At 56.9% G+C, this 25,596-nt stretch overlaps 2 protein-coding genes across 4 annotated transcripts in view; both read left to right on the top strand.

The window, feature by feature from the left end:
* Positions 1-24,249, top strand: Clcn7 (chloride voltage-gated channel 7). 3 transcript variants are annotated; one of them, XM_026385231.2, is made up of 26 exons: positions 168-215; positions 3,788-3,824; positions 6,215-6,286; positions 8,560-8,631; positions 8,766-8,831; positions 9,313-9,445; positions 9,709-9,818; positions 10,593-10,673; positions 11,628-11,690; positions 11,785-11,868; positions 12,775-12,868; positions 13,030-13,094; positions 13,384-13,500; positions 13,853-13,907; positions 14,581-14,641; positions 15,166-15,301; positions 16,038-16,131; positions 17,516-17,685; positions 19,027-19,078; positions 19,539-19,666; positions 19,834-19,919; positions 20,287-20,416; positions 20,903-20,962; positions 21,038-21,214; positions 21,446-21,526; positions 21,783-24,249. In XM_026385231.2, the coding sequence occupies exons 3-26, from the start codon at positions 6,248-6,250 to the stop codon at positions 21,867-21,869; spliced, it is 2,241 nt and encodes a 746-aa protein (XP_026241016.1). In that variant the 5' UTR covers positions 168-215; positions 3,788-3,824; positions 6,215-6,247; the 3' UTR covers positions 21,870-24,249. The 3 variants fall into 3 exon arrangements, with proteins under 3 accessions (XP_026241015.1, XP_026241017.1, XP_026241016.1); XM_026385230.2 differs by lacking the exon at positions 3,788-3,824 and having other exon boundaries at positions 1-215; XM_026385232.2 differs by lacking the exons at positions 3,788-3,824; positions 19,834-19,919; positions 20,287-20,416 and having other exon boundaries at positions 1-215.
* The window catches only part of Ccdc154 (coiled-coil domain containing 154), a 7,451-nt gene continuing 5,782 nt past the window's right edge, over positions 23,928-25,596 (top strand). The window contains exons 1-5 of the mRNA XM_026385299.2: positions 23,928-23,934; positions 24,160-24,463; positions 24,548-24,737; positions 24,909-24,955; positions 25,249-25,344. Of these exons, the coding sequence (XP_026241084.1) occupies positions 23,928-23,934; positions 24,160-24,463; positions 24,548-24,737; positions 24,909-24,955; positions 25,249-25,344 (644 nt within the window). The remainder of the gene's footprint in view (positions 23,935-24,159; positions 24,464-24,547; positions 24,738-24,908; positions 24,956-25,248; positions 25,345-25,596) is intronic.

Here is a 25,596-nt window from a genome sequence, read left to right on the forward strand (position 1 = left end):
GCGGGCAGGTCACGTGGCGCCGGAGCGGGTCACGAGAACGCTCCCCGGCCGCGGCAGCTTGCTGCCGAGTCCCGGCTCCGCGGGCCATGGCCAATGTCTCCAAGAAGGTGTCGTGGTCCGGCCGCGACCGCGACGACGAGGAGGCGGCGCCGCTGCTGCGGAGGACAGCGCGGCCGGGCGAAGGGACGCCGCTGCTGAACGGCGCCGCGCGACAGGTAAGGCTGCGGGGGCTCGCGGCGGCGCCTCTCAGTGGAGCTGGAGCCGGAGCCCGAGCTGGGCACCCGCCGGCCGGCTCGCTGCTGCTGCTTTTTCGCGGTGCGGGGCATTGAGCCCAGGTGCGCTCCACACCGAACCCCAGCCCTTTTTATTTTTAGGCAGGGTCTCACCAAGTTGCCCAGGCTTGCGGGTCTCCTGCCTGGGCCTCCTGAACCACTGGCATGATGGCCACCGTGTCCTTCCGGCTTTCTCAAACTGTGATTTTATTTACTGCTTTTTGAATCCCAGGATATTTTAACAAGTTAGATGGCAGGGTTTGATATTTCTGTGAGAGTGACTGAGAACCTTTCTGTGGAGATTAGTCCTGACTTTGGGCGGGTTTTTTTGTTATTGGTTTTTTTCCTTTTTTCGGTACTGGGGGTGGAACCCTGGGCTTCACACACGCCAGGCAAATGCTCTACCGCTGAGCCACACCCCCAGCCCCACTCAGCAGGTGCTTGGCCATAACTCCTGTCTACTAGTCTCAGCACGAAATTGGATTTGGAATGTGCAGCCAATGCAGTAAGCATCGAGTGAGTGGGTGAGAACGGGTTCAGCTGTCATCACAGCTTGCGTCTTTAAAAGCCTCAAGGTTGGGAGAAGGATTACTATTTTGCTTATTTACCCCTGGGTCTGTCTGCCTGTGTGGATTGCATTAACTTTGAGTCAAGTGAATTACTTGTGTTGATGGCTTGGTCTTTGTAATTATCTTTCACCTTTTCTTCTGTTTTAGACATGTCTGGCAAACACACAGTGTTTAAAGATTGGGAAGGGCAAAAAAACCAAGCTATTTTTGTAAACTTATATGAAGGCTTTTGCACTGCCTGGGAGATGTATCAAACAATGAGAATCAAAGTCTGATGGTTGCTGGTAGGAAGCAGCTCAGCTCCCTTGAAGTGACAGCTGCTTGCAACCCATGATCTGAAGTGGTTAGAGTGGTTGGACTGTGTGATTAGCTCTTTTCCTCTTGGGATGTTTCTGGGGTTTATGTGTTTTCTCTGTTTCAAAGTAAAGTAATCTGAAGTTAATAAAACAGAAGAAAGAAGAAAACTGGGCTGATAGGTTAAAAAAAATGGAACTTTGGCACAGGTGGAGTTCGGGTTTATTCTAGAAATGAACAGGCATGGGGTTTCCTGTTTTTCTTTGCAAATAGATACAGGAGTTTGTGTGTGTGTGTGTGTGTGTGTGTGTGTAAAGAGGTGTTGATTTCTTCCTTTAAGTGTCATTACAGGCTATTTTATTTGCAGTTAGTATTGATTAGCTGCTCTCAAACAATTTAAACCATGTGGTTTGCCTGGGACACCATAGTGCATTAATCAGCTTCTGTCCCATTACAAATAGGCCCAACACCCTGGGAGGACTGTGCAAGGCACCCCACTGGCACAGGATCCTCAGGCAGGAACAACAGCAGTAGACAAAGGGGATGTGTGTCTGGGACCCGGCAACAGTGTGGATTACACTGTGGGGTAGGAAGGTCAGACCAGTGAGCTTGAGTTGGCTTTAAGTTTAACTCAGCTCTGGTGGAGGCCAGAAGGAGGCTGGGGCCTGCAGTGCTTAGGATCCTGTCTGCTTCAGCACACTGCACAAGCATAATCTGGAGGCTAGGCGTCCTGAAAGACCTTTGCACAGGAACATGTGACCAGCCGAGGGTCTTGAGCATGGTCTTTTCCCTGCCTGTGCCTCAGTTTTGTTATCTGCAAAATAGTTAATGCATGGATAGCCCTGAGCATGGAGCCTCTCAGAAAACATGTTCTGAATGAGCCTCAGTTGTTCCTAGTGATGTAATGCAGCAACTCAAGAGTGATTTGTCTTTGCAAATGCATTAGTGTGTGATGCCCTTAACAGCATTTCTTGTCAGGGGGGTCTCCTCTGGGTGGGCAGGCTTGTGGGTAGGTTCAGTGGCACCCCAGTGCTGCAGCAGACAGGGCTTTTGAAAGTTTTCCTAGGTCCAGGGCCCTTGTACCAACCCAGGCCCACAGCTGCTGTGGAGAGTTCTGGTGAGCAGACACAAGAGCTTGCTCTGCCTGCCTCTTGGCCCTTCGGGGTTTGTTGCAGGAGTCCCATGATTGGACGGTGGCATGGTTGCTATCTTGGCTAGGGCACAGGTGTCTGAGCACCATGAGGTTGCTGCCATAGACAGGGCAGACTGGAGAGTGGCCTGTTCATGCCTGGACCCCTATGGAAAGCTTGGTCCCTTCAGAATCTGTTCCTGTTCCCAGACCCATTGTGCCAAGCACAGGGTGACAGTGGGAGAGGGGAAGGATGAGGTCACCAAGCCGGTCATGGTCATGTGTGTGGACAGTTGGAAGAACAGCATTTTGAGAGCTTTTTGAGGGAAGTCTGAGCCAGGAAGAGTGGAGGCAGGGCAGAGTGGGGGCGGGGCACACTGCAGTGCTGGTAAATCCAGGACATACCTACAAACGCAGGGAAACCAAGAGTCCCAGCAGAGGAGGCTCTCAGGTTGGTGTGGGACTGTGTCCTGCCTTGGCAACCCAGAGCTACAGATCACGGGATCTGAGGGCACTGTTGAGGAGACCTAGGGTGTGGTGAAGTGGTGGGGAGGGTCCTCTGGTCATCCCCTTGAACTCTGTTCTCTTCTAGCAAGCACTGTTTGTTCTCAGCCCCTCCTAGAAAGTCCTTGGCCTTCCCTTGCCCTCTACCTAGCCCCAGCCCCACTTTGCTTAGGGTCAGCAGCTCCGTCCCAGAAGCTTAGGTGGGCTAAAATCAGCCTAGGACACAGGTATGGTCCATGGCCCAACAGGGAACAGAGTTGAGGGATTCAGCTGGGCCTGGACCTGGTTGGAGGGCCCCGGGAAACCCCCAGGGGCCATAGTGCACAGTCCCCACAGCCAGGACTGCTTCTACTGCCTCTGCACTCGCTGCATTCTAGCTGCTCTTCTGGTCTTGGGCTTTGACTCCTTGCATCCGCCAGGTCAGCCTAGATGCCTTCCGCTCCAGAGGCCCTTGGCCACTGTGTCTAAAGCAGACCTTTTGCTCTTGTCGCTTGCCTCTGTCAGTGTGTGCTCAGCTTTGTGTGTGACCTGGTGTCCTTTCCAAGTTCCCGGCTTGTGTCCTCAGTGCTCAGCGTGGAGCTTGGCAAGTGGCAGCTGTGCCTGGGATCTTGGGATACATGGTGGACAGCACCTACCGGCAACTGATTTTCAAAAAATGTTTTTAAAATTGTAGTAAAAAGCATATAACAAAATTTAGCACTTTTTCTTTTATTTTTTTTTTAAAGAGAGAGTGAGAGAGGAGAGAGAGAGAGAGAGAATTTTTTTTTAATATTTATTTTTTTAGTTCTCGGCGGACACAACATCTTTGTTGGTATGTGGTGCTGAGAATCGAACCCGGGCCGCACGCATGCCAGGCGAGCGCGCTACCGCTTGAGCCACATCCCCAGCCCGCACTTTTTCTTTTAAAGAACATAATTCACTAGTGTCTAGTATATTCCTGTTGTGCAATCAATCTCTAGAACTTTTTATCTTGCAAAATTAAAACTTTGTTCCCACTAGATAACTCTTCCTTTTCCCAGGCAGTGCACTCTATTTCCTGTCTCTGGATGTGACCTGGTATGGTGTGTGGATGGACGTGCAGTGTCTTTGCTGTTGTGACTGGCTCAGTTCCCCAGTGTTGCATTGCAAGCCCTGGGGGGTGGTGCATGGCAGTGTTCTTTCCTCCTGTGGCTGATGGAAGCCACTGCCTGGGCAGGCCTTTTGTCTGCCTGGTGGTGGGTACTTGAGCTATTGCAAGTGACGCTGCAGTTCCTTCGAGACCCGGCTTCTAGTTCTTGGGGTAGCTAACCTGGACGTGGAGTTGGTGGTTTGTAGGGCAGTGTTCTGGCTTTTTCTGAGGAGCCACTAGACTGTGCTCCATGTCATTGGCTACTCCGTCTTACACCTGAAGCAGCTCCCTGCCCTGCTGGCCCTGTTGCTTCCCGTCTCCTCTGTGATGCCCTCCTGGTAGGTGTGTGGTGGCAGTTCACTGGGGCTTGGGGCACCCCTGGGTGTGCTTACCAGCCAGTGGGTGCTGGTGTGTCTTCTCTGGAGAGAAGTCTGTTTTGGGGCTTGGCTGTTGTTGGGGTGAGTTGCTTGGTTTTAGCAGGTGATTCGCAGGACTCCTTTCTATGTTCTGCCTGTCAGTCCCTCACCAGATGCCATGATTTGCACAGATCTCCTGTTTTGGAAGTTGCCTTTTCACTCTGTTGATATTTCCTTTGACCGTAGAAATCTTTGATGTGACTTTCAAATAATTAGGGCTCAGTGGGAGGTTGCAGTGCTAGTGTAGGGCAGACCCCCCCAGGTCGTGCAGCTGGTGTGGAAGCCAGGAACTGCTATAGTGCCCTGCAGCAGATCCTTGTGAGCCCTGCCTTAATACATCAGTTACCCAAGCTCACCCTTGTCCGACCTCCTCGAGGTCACGCCCATCCCCAAGCTCTCCTCTGCTGGCTCCCGCAGCTCCCACTCCAGTCTGCCAAGGTAGCTCAGCAATGGGGGCGGTGAGGGCCTCTTGGTGGTCCTGCTGTTGTGCCCTCCTGTTAGCCTCCCGGTCCTTCATGTTTGGGGCTTTGCCTCCTGTTGCCAGGCAATGCCCTTGAAGACTGTATTTCTGCTCACCTTGCATACTCTCAGGCTCAGGACCATATGGTAGGCTGGCGCACATCTGCACGAAGATGTGGGGACACCTGAGAGTCTTGGCCTAGCCTAGCTTCTGCTCCTGAGGAATGGGGCCAGCTTCACAGAAGAGGGGTCCTGGGAGCTCTCTGAAGCGGTGGGAGGAGGAACCTTTGGCTATGTGTCTGTGGGGGACTGACTTGGAATCCGCCTGCCTGTCTGCCATGCCGGGTCCTATGAGGACTGGGGCCTGCAGAGAGAGACAGGAGCTCCAGGGGCCCTGGGAGCACTGGGCTGGGAAGGTCAAGTTCTGGCAACTAGTTGGGATGTGGCTTGGGGCAAGCTCTCCAGAGTGTCAGGTTCCCCATACACACCAGTCTTCAGAGACCTCTGGCCTATAAGTTCCTTTTCTGCTCTGGTTTCCTCACCTGTTGGCTAATCACCAGCTGGGATGGGATGGGGTGGAAACAGATGGAGCCCTGCTGCAGGACTCTGTACCTCTCCCTGCCTCCACAGAGCCTTTGTTGGGGAGGGCTGGTCCTGAGAGCAAGAAAGGTACAGGGAGAGGAGTTGGTGGAAATGCTGGCCACCAGGATGGCTGCTGCTGTCTGGGTGGAGACAGCTGTGGGTGGCCTAGACATGGCATGGAGTCTCCTCACTTCCAGGCTCTTCTTTCCCCTCATGGGCATGTTTGCTTTCTAACACAGGCAGCAGACTGCCCACACATGGCTCTCCCTCAGCCGAGAAGCTGGCCCCTCTATCTTCCCACCCCAGCCCTTTTGTGAAGGTCTGGGACATGGTTGGGAGCAGCTAATCAGATGGTCTCCGGACAGAGGAGGATGGGCTGGGCAGGTCTGGGCGCAGCCAGGAGGTGCTCCTGAGTGGGTCAGGGCCCCCAGAGTCAGGGGAGAGTCACAACAAAGGGCATTGCTGCGTGAGCTGAGCTGCACCACCCTGGAGACTCAGTGGGGCAGGACCCACCCAGTTCTTTGCCACAGGCCTTTTGGGAGATGTGCACATACTCAAATCCAGGCATGGGGCAGAGAGGCCATTCTGGACGCAGTGCTGAGTAGGTGGTAGGCAGTGGGCCCCTCGGGATCTGGGTGAGTGGGGAGGGTGGGGCTCCTCAGCATGGACACTGGATGGTCTAGGAGTATCTCCAGCCCTTCATCCTGGCAGGTGGTGAGCCCTCCATATCCATCCTAAAACAAGAGATGGGCACTGGGCATCCGGGGGGGGCCGTGGGGGTCAGGAGCAGACCTGTCTCCCGCAGGAGGAGGGTGGTGCCAGCTGGGCAGGGGTGGGTGTGTTGCACATTTGCATGCTCACAACCTCTGTTCTGCTCCTAGTCGCCTCACTCCGTGTCTTTCCGAATTGGACAGATGAGCAACGTGGAGCTGGACGATGAGCTCCTGGACCCGGTGAGTGGTGGCCCTGCACCCTTTCCTACCCCTGCAGAGCTGCGTCCTACCAGCAAGCAGAGGGCTTGCACCCCACTGTGCCGGGGCTGCCTGCTGCGAGGGCCGGTACAGGCAGTTAAGCAGAGGAGGAGGAGGGCCTTGGAGCCCGGAGGCCCAGCAGAGTGAGCCAGGCATGGGGTGCCCTGTCCAGCAGTTGCCATGGGAACGTTTCCTGCACCCCCACTAGCTGGCCGCTTGCACCCTGCCTTGTGGTACCTGTTGTGGTTTAGATTTGTCCCTGATGGCTAGCAATGCTGAGTGTCCTCATGCACGACTGTGGAGAAATGCCTGTGTGGAGTCTGTGCACATTTTTAATTGGATTATTCTTGTTTTGAGGGGATTTTTATTTGTTCAGCTGGTTTTGAGTGTTAAACCCAGGGCTTCAAGCATGTTAGGCAAGCAGTCTACTACTGAGCTATATTGCCAGAACTTTTTGAAATTTTGAGATAGGGTTTGGCAAACTTTTCCAGGCTGACCTCAAATTTATGATCCTCATATATCAGCCTCCTGAGTAGCTGGGACTGTAGGCAGGTACCACTACCCCCAGCTAAGCGAAATTATTTTTGGGGAGCGTGAGTGGCTGGGGATTGAACTCAGGGGTGCTTTACCACTGTGCTACATTCTCAATCCTTTTTATTTTTTATTTTAAGACAGGGTCTTGCTAAGTTGCTTAGGACCTCACTAAGTTATGGATGCTGGCCTTGAACTCATGGTTCTCCTGCCTCAGTCTCCTAAGTTGCTGGGACTATAGGCGTTTGCCACCATGCCTGGTTTACATTATTATTATTTTTTTATTTTTAGTTGTAGACAGACACAATACTTTTGTTTGTTTGTTTTTTATAGTTGTAGATGAACAGAATGCTTTTATTTTATTTATTTTTACAAGGTGCTAAGGATTGAACCCAGTCCTCACACATGCTAGGCAAATGTTCTGCCACTAGGCCCCAACCCCAGCCCAATACCTTTGTTTTATTTATTTATTTTTATATGGTACTGAGGATCAAACCCAGGTCTCACACATGCTAGGCAAGTACTCTACCACTGAGCCACAACTCCAGCCCCCGTTATTTGCTTTTCAATAACTGAGTTATGGGAGTTTGTTCGTTCGTTCTTTCTCTCTCTCTCTCTCTCTCTCTCTCTCTCTCTCTCTCTCTTTCTTTCTTTCTTTTTTGCAGTGTTTGGGATAGAGCCCAAGGCCCTAGAACACTAGTAAGCTCTCCACCACTGAGCCATACCCCTAGCTCATAGATGTTCTTTCTATATTCTGGACACAAATATTCCACTAGATAAGTGACTGGTAAATACTTTCTCCCACTCAGTGAGTTTTCTTTTTGCTGTCTTGGTGTTCTTCAATGCACACGTGTTTATTTTGATGAAGTCCCAGTTACCTGCTTTGCACTACTTGTGCGTTGGGTATGGTGATTGAGAAGCCTCCCCCGGAGCCAAGGTCCTGAAGACTTGTCAGTCGTTTTCTGTGGTATTGGGGATTGAATTCATCTCTGGCCCTTTACTTTGAGACAGGGTCTGTCTAAGCTGCCCCAGGCTGGAATCACAGGCCAGCATCACTATGCCCAGCTGCATTATACTTTAGACACTGTTATAAACAGAATTGACTCTTTTGTTTGTGGTTATTTGCTGCAAATGCAGAGGAAGACAGTTCATTTTGTACCCTTTAATCTGACTGAATGTGTTTACTCATTGTAGTAGCTTTCTATATGTGAGAAATTCTGGCAGGAACCTTCAACTTAGAGGTGATTACGAGTGGTGAGAGCCCACTCCTCATCCTGGCTGGGCGTATCCCTGCTGTTCACTTGTGGTGGGGTACTGCCTATGGGCTTTCTTGGGGCTTCCAGCAGGTTGAGATGTTGGCCTGCCTTCTGCTGTATTGATGTTTAATTAAGAAGATGCTGGATTTCTGCCTGTCCCGATGGCCCCATAGCCTTTGGGCTTCCTTCAGCACAGTTTCCTGCACAATCTGGGAGAGGTGACTGTGGGTGCCAGACCTACCTTGCCTTCTGGAACAGTCCACGTTGGTGGTGCGGCTGGGCTCCTGGTGCACAGATCTGATTGAGGGTTTCTGTATCTGTGTTCAAAGGGAATGTTGGGCTGCAGGTCCCTTATGGTATCTGGCCCACCTTTGGCATTAGGATGAGGCTGGCTCTGGGTCAGGTTGAGATGTGGCCCCTTGTACCTTGTTCCCAAAGAGCGTGTACCTTTGCCTTTTTCTTCCACAGGAAAGGGACTCGTCCCACCCCTTCCCTAAGGAGATCCCACACAATGAAAAGCTCTTGTCCCTCACATATGAGGTGGGTCCCCCTCTTCTGTTACTGGCTTCAGACCCTGCCCTCTCGAGCCTCCCACCCCAGCCTGGCTGCACTTGCGTCTATCTCCCCTTCAGTAACTGATCAGCAATTGCAGCCCTTGCTGCCCTGTTCCGCAGAGCCTGGACTATGACAACAGTGAGAATCAGCTGTTCCTGGAGGAAGAGCGGAGGATCAACCACACGGTGAGTGGGTGGGTCCCTACCCTCCAGCTGGGCCCTGTCCTCAGGCTGGATGGACAGTGCTTCTGCTCATCTCCCTTCCTCCTTGTCCCCAAGAGTCTGGGTTTGGGAGCCACTCTCTGTCCCTCTGGTTTGTCCTTGGGGGAGCCCTAAGCTTGTGACCCTTGATAGCATATACTCAAAATGGCAGGAGTGTTGTTGTCCTTACTGGGAGGATGTTCTTGAAATATCAAGTGTGGCTCCAGGACATCCACAGCTGATTGGGAACTTGTTGGACCCCGAGGTGCTCTATAGTCACTGAAATGTTGTTTAAAGACTGAGACATTGGTCAGAGGCTGCCCTTGGGAGGACTTGGGTCCCTGAGCGTGGTCCACTGTGCAAGGTGGGGACCTGACTCCCAGGAGCCCCTCATGCTGGTACCAGAGCCACCTGCACCAGGGCATCTGGCTGCCACCCACTTCTGACCATACCTTCCTCCCAGCAGGCCTTCCGGACAGTGGAGATCAAGCGCTGGGTCATCTGTGCTCTCATTGGGATCCTCACAGGCCTTGTGGCCTGCTTCATTGACATTGTGGTAGAGAACTTGGCTGGTCTCAAATACAGGGTCATCAAGGACAGTATCCTTTCAGCTGCCTACACAGAGTGAGGGTGGGAGCTGGGGCTCGGTGGTGGAGTGGTCAAGTGGTGCAGTGGCCAGCCCTGCAAGACATGGCCAGCTCCTGCCAGGAGAAGTCTGAGCCGTCCAGTCGGTACCATTGCCGGGCTGGCAGCCAGCGGCCTCTGTGCAGGTGCACTCTGCCCCAGTCTGACTGCAGGAGTGGGGTAGGGTTGGCGGGTGTGGGCTCAGTGATGCAGCACCCCATCCCTGACAAGCCACCAGATATTGACAAGTTCACGGAGAAAGGCGGGCTGTCCTTCTCCCTGCTGCTGTGGGCCACCCTGAATGCCGCCTTTGTGTTCCTGGGCTCCGTGATCGTGGCCTTCGTAGAGGTACACCTGCTGCCGGAAGTCCTGGGTACTTTAGACCAGCATGGCCAGGGTCTTAGTGAATGGAGCCCCTTGGCTGGTGACTACTGCTTTCTATTAGTGAGAATCAGGTGGTGCCTGTGGAAAACCACTCAATGAAGGCAGAAAACACATCGGGGTCTCCTCATCCCAGGCTGGGCAGAGCCACTGCTGCCCCAGCAGCATAGGCCTGCGCCCACCCCACCTCATCCCACCTACCACACAGGCCCGGCACCTTGCCCTGGCATCGTCACAGCTGGACACAGGCGCTCCAGGGCCCGGGTCTCGGGGACAGGGCTAACTGTCCAGAGACCCGGGTAGAGGTGGAAGCAGGACCAGCCTTCCCTGGGCACTGCACACGCCCACTTGAGGTGTCATCCACCCGAGGCGTCCCTTCATCCTAAGGCATCGTCCCTCTCATGGGCCCCTGTGCTTCTTGTCCTCGCTGTGGGGTGCTAGAGGAAAGAGATGCCAGTACCCAGAGCCTTCTGCTGAGTGTAGAGCGGTGCCCTATGCAGAGGAAGCTGTGCTTGCTTGGTGCATGATGATGTCCTGTCCTTCCTGGGGCAGGCCCCCATCCACAGGGGCCTTCTGGCTCTGCCAGCAGTCCCTTCCACATCTGCAGGGTTATCTGGGAGGTGGTTCTGGGCAAGGGGGCAAGAACCTGTACCCGGGGCCAGCCTTCGCCAGGCCGGGCCTCCTGCCTCGGGGCTGCCCCACTCCTTCCACTGGCCCAGTGGCACCTTCCTCCTCTTCCAGCCAGTCGCTGCCGGCAGTGGCATCCCCCAGATCAAGTGTTTCCTCAATGGGGTGAAGATTCCCCACGTGGTGCGGCTCAAGGTGAGGCACATGTGGGGACCCTATGTGCAACAGGTGCTCCTTCAGGGACTGTGGAATCCAAAGGCTTGTCTTGTCCATTACCCCTCCAGACCTAGCCCAATGGCAGGGACTGGTCTTGGTATCTCTTACGTGGTGCAGAGAGGTTGAGCCTGCGTGTGTGTGACTACAGCCACAGGGAGTGTGTCTGTGACCAAGGACTGTGGTAGGCAGTGTTTGAGAAGCTGAGCGGCCAGGCGAGAGCGCTGGCCTTGGCCCACCCTTCCCCTTTCTTCAGTGCTTTCTTTGGTGTTCTTCATGCTCCGTATCCTCAGTAGCATCCCAGTTCCATGGGGGCTGGGCCCCCAGCTGTTAACATTTGCGTAGTCACTCTTCCTAGCTGGAGATGGCCAGGGGCTGCTTCCTGTCCCCATCCCAGGGCCTATGCTCTATGGCCAGGGCGAGTCAGTGTGGCCATACTCCAGGGAGCTGGCAGCCGGGAGAGTCCTGCACTTTTATAGAGTACGATGGACCTGGAGCTGCTGGAGATGGCCTCTGACCTGATTCCCACCCAGGGTGACTGGAACCTTCCAGAGGGTTGCTCTGCCCTGGCTCCTGCCCCGGCATGAATGCCTTCAGATGGGCGTGGGAGGCTGTATATCCATGCAGGAGTCACCTCTGATGAGTCTGTAGGAGGGGGCAGGGAGGGAGGACAGACCCACCCCCTTGCCTGGGGAGTGCTTGGCCCGACAGAGGGCATGCATCCCCTGCATGTGTGCTGAGTGGGAGCACAGCTGCCCCCTGCATGTGCGTTAGTAGGAGGACCAGGAGGAAACCCTCCACCAAGGACAGGGCTGTGGGCAGCAGCAAGCCCATGTGGCTTTGTGGCTGTGGTGCCTCCTGTGCCCGTGGCCTTGCTGCTCAGGTGCCGAGAGTTCTGCCCTTGGCATAGAGGCTGTGCTTTCCCTTGTGTTCCAGACGTTGGTGATCAAGGTGTCCGGCGTGATTCTGTCTGTGGTGGGGGGCCTGGCCGTGGGAAAGGTAACTACTATGGATGCTGCCCCAGCCTGTGTCCCATCCCTGTAAGTCACCGAGGCCCATGGGTGTCCCTGAGTGCTGCTCACTGTGCTTCCAGGAAGGTCCGATGATCCATTCTGGGTCTGTGATTGCCGCGGGAATTTCCCAGGGGAGGTCAACATCACTGAAGCGAGATTTCAAGGTGAGCCCCCCACATAGACCTGTGTATGACTGTTCCTCAGCCATCACTGCCCCATGCGGAGTCCCACTGAGACCTATATCTTGGCTCCAGCAGGGCAAATAGCCTGTCCCCACCTGTCTCTGCCTGAGGGACACCTGGCCTGGCCAGATAAGGCAGACACCATTCCTCCACTCCCACCCAGTGGCCTCTCTGACTTGCCCTATGGTTTTGGTGCTGTGTGGGGTGTGCAATTATGTGGACAGGGTCTGTGGCTCCGCCCTGGCCGCCTGCAGTGGCTCAGTCTTCATGTATATCCACGACACTTGCTTCTGAGACGTTCTGGGATGGCTTCCTGCCATCTGCCTGCAAGGTCCCTGGCGTTTTGATGGGTATTGCACTGAATTTTTATGTGAGTTAAGAGAGAATGAACATTTCTATAGTACATGGTCCTTTGTTTTTGGTATTGCATGTTGAACCCAGGGGTGCTTTACTGCTGAGCTACACCCCAACTGCTCTTGTTTGTTATTTGGAACAGGGTCTCACTAAGTTGCTGAGGCTGGCCTTGAATTTACCATCCTCCTGCCTCAGCCTCCCAAGGACCAGGGATCACAGGTGTAGCCACTGTGCCAGCCAGAAAACAATCCTTTTTCAAGATCAAGGGTAGTTTCGGTTTTCTGCTCTCTTGGTTTTTTTTGGATCTCTTGGTTGTGCAACAGACTCCTGACAGGCTTCCTGTGTGCACTGTTGCAGACAGGCTTGGCCAGGGCCCATGTGCTAGCAGCCTGCATGGTCACTTGTGGTGGCTGGGTCAGGCGGTGGGGTTGTGAAGCAGAGCCCTCCCTGCTCTGGTCTCTCAGGCCTCCTTTCCTTCTGAAAGGTGTGCTCTGGAGCACCTGCCACAGGGCCCTCGGCCTCTTCCCGTTTCAGATCTTTGAGTACTTCCGCAGAGACACAGAGAAGCGAGACTTCGTCTCTGCAGGAGCAGCAGCTGGGGTGTCAGCTGCTTTTGGAGCCCCTGTGGGTGAGCAGGGATCCTCCCCACCCGCTGCCACTTGAGGGAAAGGAGACTCTGGCCTTTGGACCTCATCAGAGATCCCTCTTCCTGGGGCCTGGGGTGGGCGGTGCCAGGGTACAGTGCCCTTGCCCCTCAGGTGCATGTCAAGCGTGGCCACTGCCTTCCAGGTGGAGTCCTGTTCAGCCTGGAGGAAGGTGCTTCCTTCTGGAACCAGTTCCTGACATGGAGGATCGTGAGTGCCTTTGACACCCCGCCAGGTCTCCTGAGGAGAGGCAGCAGGGCAGAGTGGACATCTCACCTTCTGTGTTGAGCCTTGTCCACCTAGGCGGCTCCAGGGGACTGGCCCTTGCCTTCCCTCACGTCCTCTGCTAGCTTGTCTCCAGTGCTGTCCACGGTTGTGCAGTAGGTTCAGCCTGCTCAGTCCAGGGCCCTCTTGAATGACAGGAGCCTCAGCCTCCCAGCCTGGCTCAAGGTATCCCCGGGGTGCCGGTGGCTGAACTGTTGGTCTTTCTGTCCCACAGTTCTTTGCTTCCATGGTTTCCACCTTCACTCTGAATTTTGTTCTGAGCATCTACCACGGAAACATGTGGGACCTGTCCAGCCCAGGCCTCATCAACTTCGGGAGATTCGACTCGGAGGTACCCACCCCGCCCTATCCTGCTGTTCCAGTGCCAGGATGGATGGCCCTTCACTAAGGCTAGGGTGGGAATGCAGCCTGGGGAACTGAGCTCTTCCCAGCCTCAGGGCCCTGTGGGTGCTCAGGGTACGTGTGGAGACCTGCCCAGCAGAGCCTTGACGCCCCTGTGCAGGCCCCTGGGCTGCATGAGCTGCCCAGACTAGCTAGACTGACAGCAGGGACAGACCTGCGTAGAGCACCCACGTTTCTACCCGGGGGAGCTCTACGGCCCTGTGTGCAGGTGTGGGAAGTGCCACACACATGGGCAGGTGTCATGACCAGGCATGTCTCGCTTTGTCCCCTCTGTGCCACAGAAGATGGCATACACCATCCACGAGATCCCCGTCTTCATCGTCATGGGCGTGGTGGGTAAGGCCCTACCCTAGGACAGACGGCTGGAAACCTGTGCTGGGGGCGTGGTGGGTAAGGGAGGACTGTCCACCCCGCCACGGGGCCCTTCTCCTCCAGGTTCCTCTAGAGGGGCCACTGGAAGTGGAGGGCTCAGGAATGTGCCAGATTTTTGCATTCTGCAGTTTTCTCTCTCTTGGAAGTTGCAGGGGCAGTGATGGGATCCCCTGGAGCAGAGTGGGCCCAATGGCCTCCATGGTGAAGGTCCCCTATCCAATCACTGCTCAGGACAAGCAGTGATTCCGAGTTTGGATTTTTGTTTTGAATTCTAGTACATTTTCATGTTCATGATTAGATACTTTGGGGAAGAGACCATGTTTCAACACAGAGGTCTTCTGTCCCCTGCTGCTTGTGCACAAGGGGCTACCTAGGAGTTCTTACAGTACCTGCCTTAGGTTGTAACCTGTCGTGAGGATGCGGAGTCTTCCTTCTGTGGGTCTTGTCTGTACTTAGGAATTTGGGTTTCAGTTTTGTGGTGAGGAGCACGTGAGCAGTGCTGCTCTGTGAATCCATTTTCCTGAAAAGAAGGCAGAGCCTAGAGTGTGTTGGTCCTCTGTACCAGGGTCCCGGCTACTCTGCTGCCGGGACCCTTTCCTCCCTGTGTGACTGACGGGAGTTTGCCTCCTGGTTGTAGGTGGCATTCTTGGAGCCGTGTTCAATGCCTTGAATTATTGGGTGACGATGTTTCGAATCAGGTGAGAAAGAGCCTCTGTCTTGGATGCCATGTTGATAGCTGTGGTTACACGGGGCCTGTGAAGTGGGTGGTCTACACTGGCTTAACTGGGGAGGGGGACCCCAGGCCTAAGGTTGGAGAACCTCCAGAAAGAGTATGAGGGCTCCTCACCCAAGGGTCAGCCAGGGTGGGTCTGGTAGCTCTGACTTAGACACCATTGTCCTTCCTACACATGGTCAGCCTGTAGGGAGCAGCTCTGGGCTTGCGGAAGCACTCACCCACCCCCACCCCCACCCTGTTCTGGCTCCAGTGACAGCTACCAGTGGAGCAGGAGAGCTGGTGGGAGCACTTCCCACAGCAGAGGTGGGGGAGTCTTGCTGCTGGGAAGCCTTAATCACTGCAGGGAGGAAGATAGCTAGGACGCCCTGGAGACTGGACAGATTGATTATTAAGCCTCCTGGCCCTCCTAGTAGATGGCCTGGTCAGGTTGCCATGGTAGCCGCTGAGGGTGTCCCTGCAGTGATCGCCCCTGGCTCTTGGCTCCAGGTACATCCACCGGCCGTGTCTCCAGGTAATTGAAGCCGTGCTCGTGGCTGCTGTCACTGCCACCGTTGCCTTCGTGTTGATTTACTCGTCCCGGGACTGCCAGCCCCTGCAGAACTCCATGTCCTATCCACTGCAGGTAGGCCTTGGGCCCAGATGGGCAGGTGCAGTCCTGGGGGCCGGCCTCCAGCCTGGCTTGTATGCTGCTCCCTGCAAGAGGAGCTCCAGAGCCAGCTGGCTGGTGCACTGCAGACCTGTCCTGTCTGGGGTGGCATGGTGCTGGCTGCTTTCACTGTGATCCTCTTCCCAGACTAGCCTCCAGATGGGGCTTGAGCTCTAGGCTCAAGGAACACAATCTCCCAGCCACAGAGGAGCCTCATGGGGATGTTCTTGGCCGCTTATTTGTAGTAGCCCAAAGTGGCAGCTGCCCACATGTCCATCCACTAGCAGAGTGAAGTGCCCTTCCACAGCAGGAAGCTAGCTGTGGCCCAGATGAGCCTTAAAAATGTGCTTGGTGAGAGGCCAGACACAGGGCCTTTGCAATTCCCCTTGGAGGTAGGATGAGGATGAGTAGCCCCTGCCCAGGGTGGGGGCAGAGGGGGAATGAGTTCTGGTGGAGACAGATGGGAACAGACTTGCAAAGGTAGTCAGGGTCACAGTGGACAAGCCAGCTTTGCTGCAGCCCAGCTCTGCCTTAGCCCAGGAGGGGCAGGCCTGGGCCTGGGGCTTGCAGTGGCTGGCATCTGGCCGCTGGCTCTGGCAGTGTGCTCACAGGGCCCCTGGCTGCCCATTTCCCCAGGCAGCAGGGGCAGGGTGGGCCCGAACATAGCCCCAGGGCCAGCTGCCTTCCAGCTTGTTCCCTCCCGACCCTGCAGCTCTTCTGTGCAGATGGCGAGTACAACTCCATGGCCGCAGCCTTCTTCAACACCCCCGAAAGGAGCGTGGTGAGCCTGTTCCATGACCCGCCAGGTGTGCCTGCTGGGGCAGCGGGCAGGGTCTCAGCCCAGCGGTCCTTGTCCTGGGCTGGAAGGGTCGTCCTGCGTGGTGCAGTGTGCCCGGGTTGCAGAGGTTACCTTGTGGCCAAGCACCTGGAGGGCGGCCAGCCAGGTGTCCAATGGCCATGCCATCCTCTTCCTTTCTGGGATGGCCTAGGGCTGCCTCTGGCTCACCTCCCAGTGTATTCAATCAGGAAACCTAGCCTTCTGAGTGCCAGGCTGTCTGACAGCGGTGCAGCAGGTGCCCAGAGCCAGGCCCTGCACACTGGGCCACACAGAGCTGAGCTTTCTGGTGCCTGTCTCAAGCTCTGCTCCCTCCTGGCCTATCACAAGGCCAGTGAGGACATCTGTCCTTGATTCTGGGTCTATGTGTGTGTATGTGTGTGTGAGGGTTAGACTTAGCAGAAACCCTTTTAAGTGTGGAGCGAGGTAGGCCTGGGTCCCCTGTGTGCACACCAGGGTCCTGCAACTGGCTATGGTTCCAGTAGTGTCTGGCCATGTCTCCTGCAGGCGGTTGCTTAGTGTGGACTGTGCCTTCCCCACAGACCTCTGCCTTCCCTGGCCTACTCCTTTCCGGTCCTGCTGGCCTGTACTATAGCACTCTTTGCCGGGGTGTAGGCAACACCTCCCTATTCCACCCCCTTGCCCTCCTGGTCCCCAGCCTTCAGATCTCCATGTTCTGGCCACCTTGGATGTTCCCTCTCCACTTAGCCCAGTCTTCCAAACCTGACCTCTTAGCACCTCGTCCAAAAAGAAGCTGCCTCCTAGGACTTGGCTCAGCCAGTTGCCAAGAGTGGCTCCTGCCCTGGCTACTGTCCACCCTCCCAGATGTGACATCTTCCCAGAATGCAACCAGGAGGACAACTTCGGAGGACAGGCTCTGTAACACTGGCCATTTTGGACCACAGGGCCTGTCCTCCGAAGTTGAGCTGTGCTCAGACTTGGAGGAAAGACACCTCCCAGTTCAGCTGGTCAGTTTGAGGTCAGACTGAGGACAAGTCTAGCAGGGCTGGGAGCCCAGCTGCTTCCTCAGCAGCCTATGTGACTCCCCATCCCAATGACAGTCGCCTGGGTGCAAGCTTTTTGGGGATCATGGATGGGCCACGGATGTGGGATCTAGGCTGTCACCCTGGGCTTCACATCTGCTCTGCTGGCTTGAGGTCACTGTCACCACCACTTCCCCTTCTGGTTGACCAGTCCCTTCTTTTCCCCAGGGAGGTGGAGAGTACCGAGCCTTCAGGGAGCCTCTTGTCTTGGGTTTCAGGGGGCCTGGCTCCCTGGGTATGGCCACATGGACCAGGTGGGGCAGTGCACACAGGCATGAGTCGGGTGGGCAGTCAGTGGTCTTGCTCCCCTAGGCTCCTACAACCCCGTGACCCTGGGCCTGTTCACCCTGGTCTACTTCTTCCTGGCCTGCTGGACCTATGGACTCACTGTGTCTGCAGGCGTCTTCATCCCATCCCTGCTCATCGGGGCTGCCTGGGGCCGGCTCTTTGGCATCTCCCTGTCTTACCTCACGGGGGCAGCGGTGAGTGGGAACTGGAGGAGGGAGGCTGGGGCCCTGAAGTTGAGATTCCCCTTAATCCCTTGTCTGGGGGCCACTGTCAGAGACAGCAGGGCGCCCAGGACAGGTGGGCAGCAGCAGGTGGGCTATGCTGCTGTACTGTGCATGCTGCAGACTGCGGGGACGTAGCAAAAGTAGGGAGCCCAGGGCTAAGGGATAAGCTGGGTCAGGCCCCCCCAGCAGGGCCTTCCAGCCCCTCCCTCCTCTTGTCTGCCTCTACAGTGCTCCAGGTTTTGTTTTTTTGCTTTGTGTTTTGGGTCTGTTCAACTTTTCAGTTATCTAATAAGATTAAAACATCACCAGACAGGTCACAGTGATTGGGTGCTGGTGCACGCCTGTCATCCCAGGTACTCGGGAGGCTGAGGCAGGAGGGTTGCAAGTTCAAGGTCAGCCTCAGCAACTTAGCTCTTAGCCTTTCTCAAACTTTTAAATAAAATATAGGGGCTGGTGATGTGTCTCATGGATAGAGTGCCTGGGTCTAGTCCCAGCACAACAGAAAAGGGGAGGCTGCAGTAAGAAGTCCATACCTGCCCCACTTCGCTGCCCAGGCTTGCTCGGGGCTCTCGGTGCCCTCGGTGCCCTCTGGCCTCTCTGGCATAGTTTATTTCGGTTTGGCTTTTCTTTTACCTGCCACCCTCAGTACCAGGGATTGAACCCAGGAGTATCCTACCACTGAGCCACATCAACAGCTCTTTTTATTTTGTATGTTGAGACAGATTCTCACTAAGTTGCCCTCATTAGCCTCAAACTTGCCATCCTCCTGCCTCAGCCTCCCGAGTCCTGGGATCACATGCATGGCCATCGTGTCTCAAACTGAGACACATTCACATGGCATAAAATTCTGCCTTTGGAGAGGCACAGCGCTGTGGTGGTGAACGCCAGCTCAGCACCCTGCTCAGCGTCCTGTGGCCACAAGAGTCTTCTCCATCTGGCAGGGAGCCCATTTTTCCTCCCTGCCCTCTGCATTTGCCTGTCTTGGACACTTCCCATCAGTGGGTCACAGTGTGTGGCCCCTGTGTGCTGGGGCCTGCTAGAATCCCCGCTGGCTGGGCACTGTTTTTTGGTGTCTAGGCCTGTACTCAGAGCACCTGGGCCTGGGCGAAGCCTTGTCTGCCCAGCTCACTAGCATGTCCAGCTAGTGCAGTCTGCTCTCCCGCCTGTGGTAAGGTGCCCCTGGGTCAGTTATAGAGTGGCTAAACAGAGGGTGTGTGACACCATGGGGTGGCCAGGCCCTCCTGGGTGCCTCCTGGTGGGTTTGGTGGGAGCTGCTGCCACATGGACTTCTCCCTGGGTTGCCTCCCACAGATCTGGGCGGACCCTGGCAAGTACGCCCTCATGGGCGCTGCGGCCCAGCTCGGTGAGTCCTGGGTCCTGCCTGGTTGATGGGGTGGGCCCCATGAGGTCAGCAGGGCTCATTCTCAGTAACCCACCTGTGGTAAGCACAGCCAGAGCTGGCCTTGCACATCTAGTCGGCACTCGGTTTAAAAGAACAACTTAGGCTGGGGCAGTGGCACAGGCCTGTAATCTCAGCAGCTTGGGAGGCTGAGGCAGGAGAATCACAAATTCAAGACCAGCCTCAGCAACTTAGACAATCCCAAAATGAAAAATAATTAGGGCTGTGGCTCAGTGGTTAAGCGTCCCTGGATTCAATCCCCAGTACCAAAAACAGAACAAAAATCAGAAGCCTGGGAAATAGGCCTGAGGCAGAAGTTGGCACCACCCCTGGGGCATGACCACACCAGCAGTCTCCTGGGAGCTGGACCCTGCTGAGCTGGGCCCGCTGTCAGGAGGATAGGGCTCACATGCACTTCCTACAGGAGGGATTGTGAGGATGACCCTGAGCCTGACGGTCATCATGATGGAGGCCACCAGCAATGTGACCTACGGCTTCCCCATCATGCTGGTGTTGATGACTGCCAAGATCGTGGGTGATGTCTTCATCGAGGTGTGTGGGCCATATAACTAGATATAGAGGGAAGGGTCCCTGTGAAGCCACCTGTAGAGGCAGGCACAGTGTGTCTGGTGCCCTGGCTTGGGGGCTAGCATGGTGGGGGGCCCTTGGGGAATCACTGTGTCATTAGGCCCCCATGCATTGTGATGCCTGTCCCCCAGGGCCTATATGACATGCACATCCAGCTGCAGAGTGTGCCCTTCCTGCATTGGGAAGCCCCAGTTACCTCACACTCACTCACCGCCAGGTATGGCCGGCCAAGCTGCCACTCAGTCTCCCCCCCCCCCCCCCCACCCCACGGGCTGCAGGGCCACAGGTCAGGGAGTATGGTGCTTTATGCTGGACGCTCTGGGTGGCAGGTGGGCAGGGAGGAGGCTGCATTCCTGGGGGGGAAGCTGCCCCAGCACTGGGCTGGGCTCCCGATTCCAGCAAGAGTCTTGGGGGGGGGGGTGGGAGGCCTCTGGGCTCCAGTTTCTTAGTGTGACAGCCTTGTGCCATTGAGCATCAGCGTGGCGCACCGATGGCTATTGAGGACACCTTGTGACAGGAGGGCTGAGTCCAGTCTGTGCTGGTGCCCCAGTGACAGGCGGCCTTGGGGGTGGCTTCCCTGGCAGGGAAGTGATGAGCACTCCCGTGACCTGCTTGAGGATGAGGGAGAAGGTCGGCACCATTGTGGACGTTCTCAGCGACTCTGCGTCCAACCATAACGGCTTCCCTGTGGTGGAGGGTGTGGACGGCACCCAGGTACTAGGCCTGCCCTGCACTGGGTGTGCAGCAAGACCTTGCTACCCATAGAAGGAGATGACCAGAGTCACCCGGTCTACAGGAGAGCCATGCCCGAGTCTCATGGTCCTGACCCACTGGGGTGGTCAGTGTAACAGTGGCTCTCACCTTGTCAGGAGTCAAAGGCTAGACATGAGCCGCTGCCGTATCCCTTCTCCTGATGGGGTCATAAGACGTGGACTTTGGTGGAGGGGATTAGTTTGGGGCTGCATGTCCTTTCCAGCCAAAGCTGCCCTCTCTTGACACATCACCCGCAAGCCCTGCATGGGGGTGTGGCTCAGGCCAGGCTGCCCTGTCCCTGGTCTCGGGGCTCAAGGGCCCTGTACAGTGAAGTGCCTGTGGCAAGGCCAGTGCTCAGAGGAGCTGTGATGGTGCTGCAGCCGGGCAGGCAGGGCTCTGGCGGGAGCAGGGGCCCCAGGGCTGCCTCTGAGCCCACGTTTCTTGCAGCCAGCTAGGCTCCAGGGCTTGATCCTGCGCTCTCAGCTCATCGTGCTCCTTAAGCACAAGGTGCGTCAGGGAGCCCAGTGGGGAGGGCCTGGGGTGCGGCCCCTACGCGAGTACCTGACCGGCCACTGCCCGCAGGTGTTTGTGGAGAGATCCAACATGGGCCTGGTACAGCGGCGGCTGAAGCTGAAGGACTTCCGCGACGCCTACCCACGCTTCCCCCCGATCCAGTCCATCCACGTGTCCCAGGATGAGCGGGAGTGCACCATGGACCTCTCGGAGTTCATGAACCCCTCGCCCTACACAGTGCCCCAGGTACCAGAGCTCAGGGCCTCCTAGGACATTGTGGAGTGGCCACCTCTGATGGACACAGAGGCAGGGAGAGTGGGGGCCCCTGTTGCTACTCAGGGAGGGTCTGTTGGGGGGAGTCCCCAAGGCAGCATACTGGGGGTTGGGCCCAGATGGACAAGAGTAGACTGGCAGACCTTCCTGGGTCAGGGTGCAATCCCGGCCAGGGTGGGCCCACTGAATGCTGTGCCTTTGCAGGATGCATCTCTCCCTCGGGTTTTTAAGCTGTTCCGAGCTCTGGGCCTGAGGCACCTGGTGGTCGTGGACAACCGCAATCAGGTGGGTCTGGTAGTCTGTGTCCTGATGGGCTGGCCAGGTCACGGGCACTTGCTCTTGCTCCCATGCAGGTACATGGGTGTGAGACCCAGCCTGGCCTGTTCCTGCATCAGTGCTGGCACAACAGCTGTACCCCTTACTCTGCCACGTGCCAGCCTCAGAGTCTGTCCAAGCTCTAAAGGCTCCCCTGGCACCAGCCACATGTGGGACAGGTGGGGTACTGGCCCATGGACTGTGTGACCTGATGTTGCTTCTGCAGGTCGTCGGGCTGGTGACCAGGAAGGATCTGGCCAGGTACCGCCTGGGAAAGGGAGGCCTGGAGGAGCTCTCACTGGCCCAGACCTGAGGCCCGGCGCCCCACCTTGGGCGGTGGCACTCCCAGCCCCTTGCACCTACTAGGGTCCCTGTCCTCTGGGGGTGTGGCACTGGGAGCAGGCTTCCCTAGACTGGGCCAGTCCCTTGCTGTGCAGGTCCACCCCCCACTTCCTGTCTCCAGGGTCACGTGTGCAGCAGCACCTTCCCTGGGACCGAGGGGAGGGGCTGGCGTGCACATGAGGTAGATGTGCTGCATCCTGCCTATAGTGGCTTCTGTGGTTCCTGTGGGAGACCAGCTCCGGCTGACCACTCAGGAGCTGGTCTACCACTCCCGGCCACAAGCTCAGTCTCATTTGCTGAGAGCCCACAGCCCAGGGCCCCTGGGCCTGAGCAAGGCCCAGCCTGAGCCTCAGTGGCCAGGGCCTGGGAGCTATGTGGCTCCAGGGCAGCTCCAACAGGGAACCCCATGTGCACCCCTGGGTTTACACCCAACTTGGGCAACCCCAGGTCCAGAGGACGTGGCAGATGGGCTCTGTCCCAGGGTCTTGGGAGCTGTGGATCATCTTAGTGCCTGACTCCCAGGTCCTGCCTGTCACCCTAAGTACTCCAGAGCTGGGGTCACCCCACATGTGTACAGCAGCCAGAGGTCAGCCTTCCCATAGCACCCAGGGGCCTTGGTACTGGCTGATACATCTTTTCTGACAGCAGCAGATGCCACTAGAGGTAGCCTCCTGCTGGCCTCAGGACTCCCAGGCTGTCTTAGTGGCTCTGGGATAGACCATTGAGAATTAGCCAAGAAGCTCCCACCTTCCCACCCACCAGCTGGGCAGCCACCTTCAGACAGATGACTAGATGTGGTGTCCCTGTGGCTGCAGGGCCCCTCCTGTGGGACACGGAAGGGGATCTCTATGTCCCTGGCATATGTCTTGAAGGCCACATGAGTCCTCCTATGTGGCCCCAGGCTGTGCTTCCTCCTCTGCTCTCCATGGGTCCTGAGTGTGAGAAATAAAGGACCCCTGCCCAGACAGCCAGTGCCAGCCTCCCTGTTCAGCCCACTGGCACTTGTGGGGCCAGGGGTTGGGCGCTGAGGTGGTGGTGACTGGTGTGTGGCACCAAGCCTTCCTGTGAGCACCATGGCCTCCCACCCTGCAACCTGGGGAGCTGCAGACAGGTCAGGTCTGGCAGATAGCCATCCGCCCTCACTGGGGCCCTGCCCTCCTCCTCCAAGCAGCTCCCAGCCATTTCTACCACCCCTGCTCTCTAGGCCAGGAAGCCCCACTCCTGGGCGAGCCAGGATACTGGGGAGTCCCTCGCCCAGGACCCTTTACTCCACAGGAGGCCCTGGCAGGTGGGCCTGGGAAACAAGGCAAGAAGAGCTCTGGAGGGGCTGCATCTGAGTTGGTCCTCAGGGCGTGAGAAACCGCCAGGCCCCAGAGGCGTACCAAAAACGCACGTGCAATCTCTGTACACATTGTTTTGTGTTGGTCACATGTTGGAATGACATTTTGGAAATATTAGGTCAAATAAAACAAATTGTCATAACTCCTGTCGTCCTGGCCTCCTTCATGGCTGCTGGGAGAGCCAGAGGTGCCAGCAGCCCTAAGTGGTGGGCACCTCCTGCAGCTTGCCCCTGGGTCTCTGGCCTGGGCTGTGATCAGGACTGGTTGGCTTGGTTTCCCTCCCTGCTGCCCCTGAAATAAGCCCCTTTGCAAGATGAAGCTGTCCAGTGCCCCTCAGAACCTTCCAGAAGCTGGCAGTTGGAGGCCATCAGGATAGGACAGGTGAGGGCTCAAGTCCACTGGCAGTTGGTCCATGACCCACAGGGTTCTGGTGAGGAAAGAAAAGTTCCAGAATAGCTCTGTTGCCCAGCTGCTCCTGCCTCCTGTGGGACCCTCTGGGAAGAAGGCAGGATGTAAGGATGGCTTTTCGAGTTGCAGCCCTCCCGCTTCCTGAGGCCTCCTAGCCTTCTAGCCCCACTTCCCTGCCGCACCCTAAGTCCCCATCAGCCCTGGCCTAGCATCCGGCTCTGGGCAGCCACGGGGACACTAGGCCCAGCGTCAAAGCTGCAGGGGGGACAGCTGGTGAAGCCATGTCAGGTGAGCCAGATGCGGGGTGTGCAGTCTGCAGCGGGAGGAGCAAGGTACCGGGAGGACCACACAAGACAGCTCTGCTCTCCCCGTGGCTGCTGCCAGAGCTAGTCAGGGTGGTGCTGTCTTGTGTCTGCTACCCAGTACTGTGTGTTCTCTGGCAGGTTCTTGCAGCTCTCTGAGCCAAGCCCCTACCTGGTTTGGGTGGTGCCTAGCAACGGTAGACAGGCTGAGCTCGGGTGGCTGGTGGGTATTGCCAGCAACGTTGGGGTGCCTGTGGGCTCCAGCAGGAGCTGGTGTCTGGGGGTGCACTCCCAAAGCACTTCCTTGCAGAGTTAGCTGACAGCTCCCTGTCAGGGGTTTCACCCCACTCTCAGCGGAGCACCGTCTCGCTGGAGGACCTGGAGCTCCTCCTGGCCGAAGGCCTGACCAGCCCTGAGCCCTTGAGTCAGGAGAACTCAGAGTCCAGCCACCTGGCGTCCAATGCCTGTGTCACGGAGCCAAGCACCTCCAAGCGCTGGGAGAAGCTGGAGCAGTGGTGAGCCCTGCGGCACAGGGCAAGAGAACCAGGGAGGACCACGAGGAGGCTGCCCTGGTGACCACCTTCTCCAACCCTGGCCAGGGTGGGTGACCTGCAGGCTGAGGTGGCGTGCCTGCGCGGACATAAGGAGCGCTGTGAGCACGCCACCCTGAGCCTGCTGCGGGAGCTGCTGCAGATGCGGGCCCACATGCAGCTGCAGGCCTCAGAGCTCCGGCAGCTGCGGCAGGAAATGCAGCAGGTGGCTCAGGCCCCTGAGAAGGAGGCACTGGAGGTGAGCTATGGCAGAGGCGTCAGTGCCCCACCCCAGTCAATCTCCCCCTCTCTCAGGGGATAGTCCCAAGCCCAGTGCCACCCCTGTTGCTCATCCCTAAGCCATGGCTCCAGGGCACGCCCACTGGGCCTGCACTCCAGCCTGCCCAGCCCCACACCTTCCGCTTTGCAGTTCCCTGGACCCCAGAACCAGAATCAGGTGCAGGCTCTGGACAAAAGGTACCCTACACTCCTGTGGGCATGGGCTTCAGCAGGTGGGAGAGGCTCAGGCAGTGGCTGGCACCAGGGCCCATGGGGATTCGCTCAGGATTCTGTTTCCCCAGTAAGCTGTCTTGTTAGGGTAAGCAGTACCGGTATGCGGTCCAACTCAGAAAGCTCAGGTCTCAATGCCCCTGGATAGCTTGAGACCCCGAGAAGGCAGGGGGGCTGATGATAGGGCCCCATGGCCAAATCCCCAGTCCCAGAGGCTGCCCAGCTGCTCTGGGCCTGCAGAGGCGCTCCTTGTGTGCCAGGCTGGTGGAGGTCCGGGAAGCCTTGTCCCAGGTCAGGAGGAGGCAGGCCCTGCAGGACGTGCAGCGGAAGGGTGCCCAGCAAGAGGCCAACCTCAGGTGGGCGCCACCTCCCCAGGCTGGCTTGGACCCACCCTGTGCCCCCAGCACTACCAGCAGGGCATCCCCTGCCTCAGTGCTGAGCCACTGGATGCTGGGGACCACAGACCCACGGTGGACCTCGTAGGGGCTGGGGCCCTGCCCTCCCTCCCTGGATCCCTTGCTGGGACTCTGAGGTCTGTCTCCACTCCCACGTTGCCCTAGCTGAGAAAGACTGTCCCATGGTTCCACCAGCCTCTTTGGCTCCCCAGT

Source organism: Urocitellus parryii, chromosome 9, assembly GCF_045843805.1.
Source record: "Urocitellus parryii isolate mUroPar1 chromosome 9, mUroPar1.hap1, whole genome shotgun sequence".
Lineage (NCBI taxonomy): Eukaryota > Metazoa > Chordata > Mammalia > Rodentia > Sciuridae > Urocitellus > Urocitellus parryii.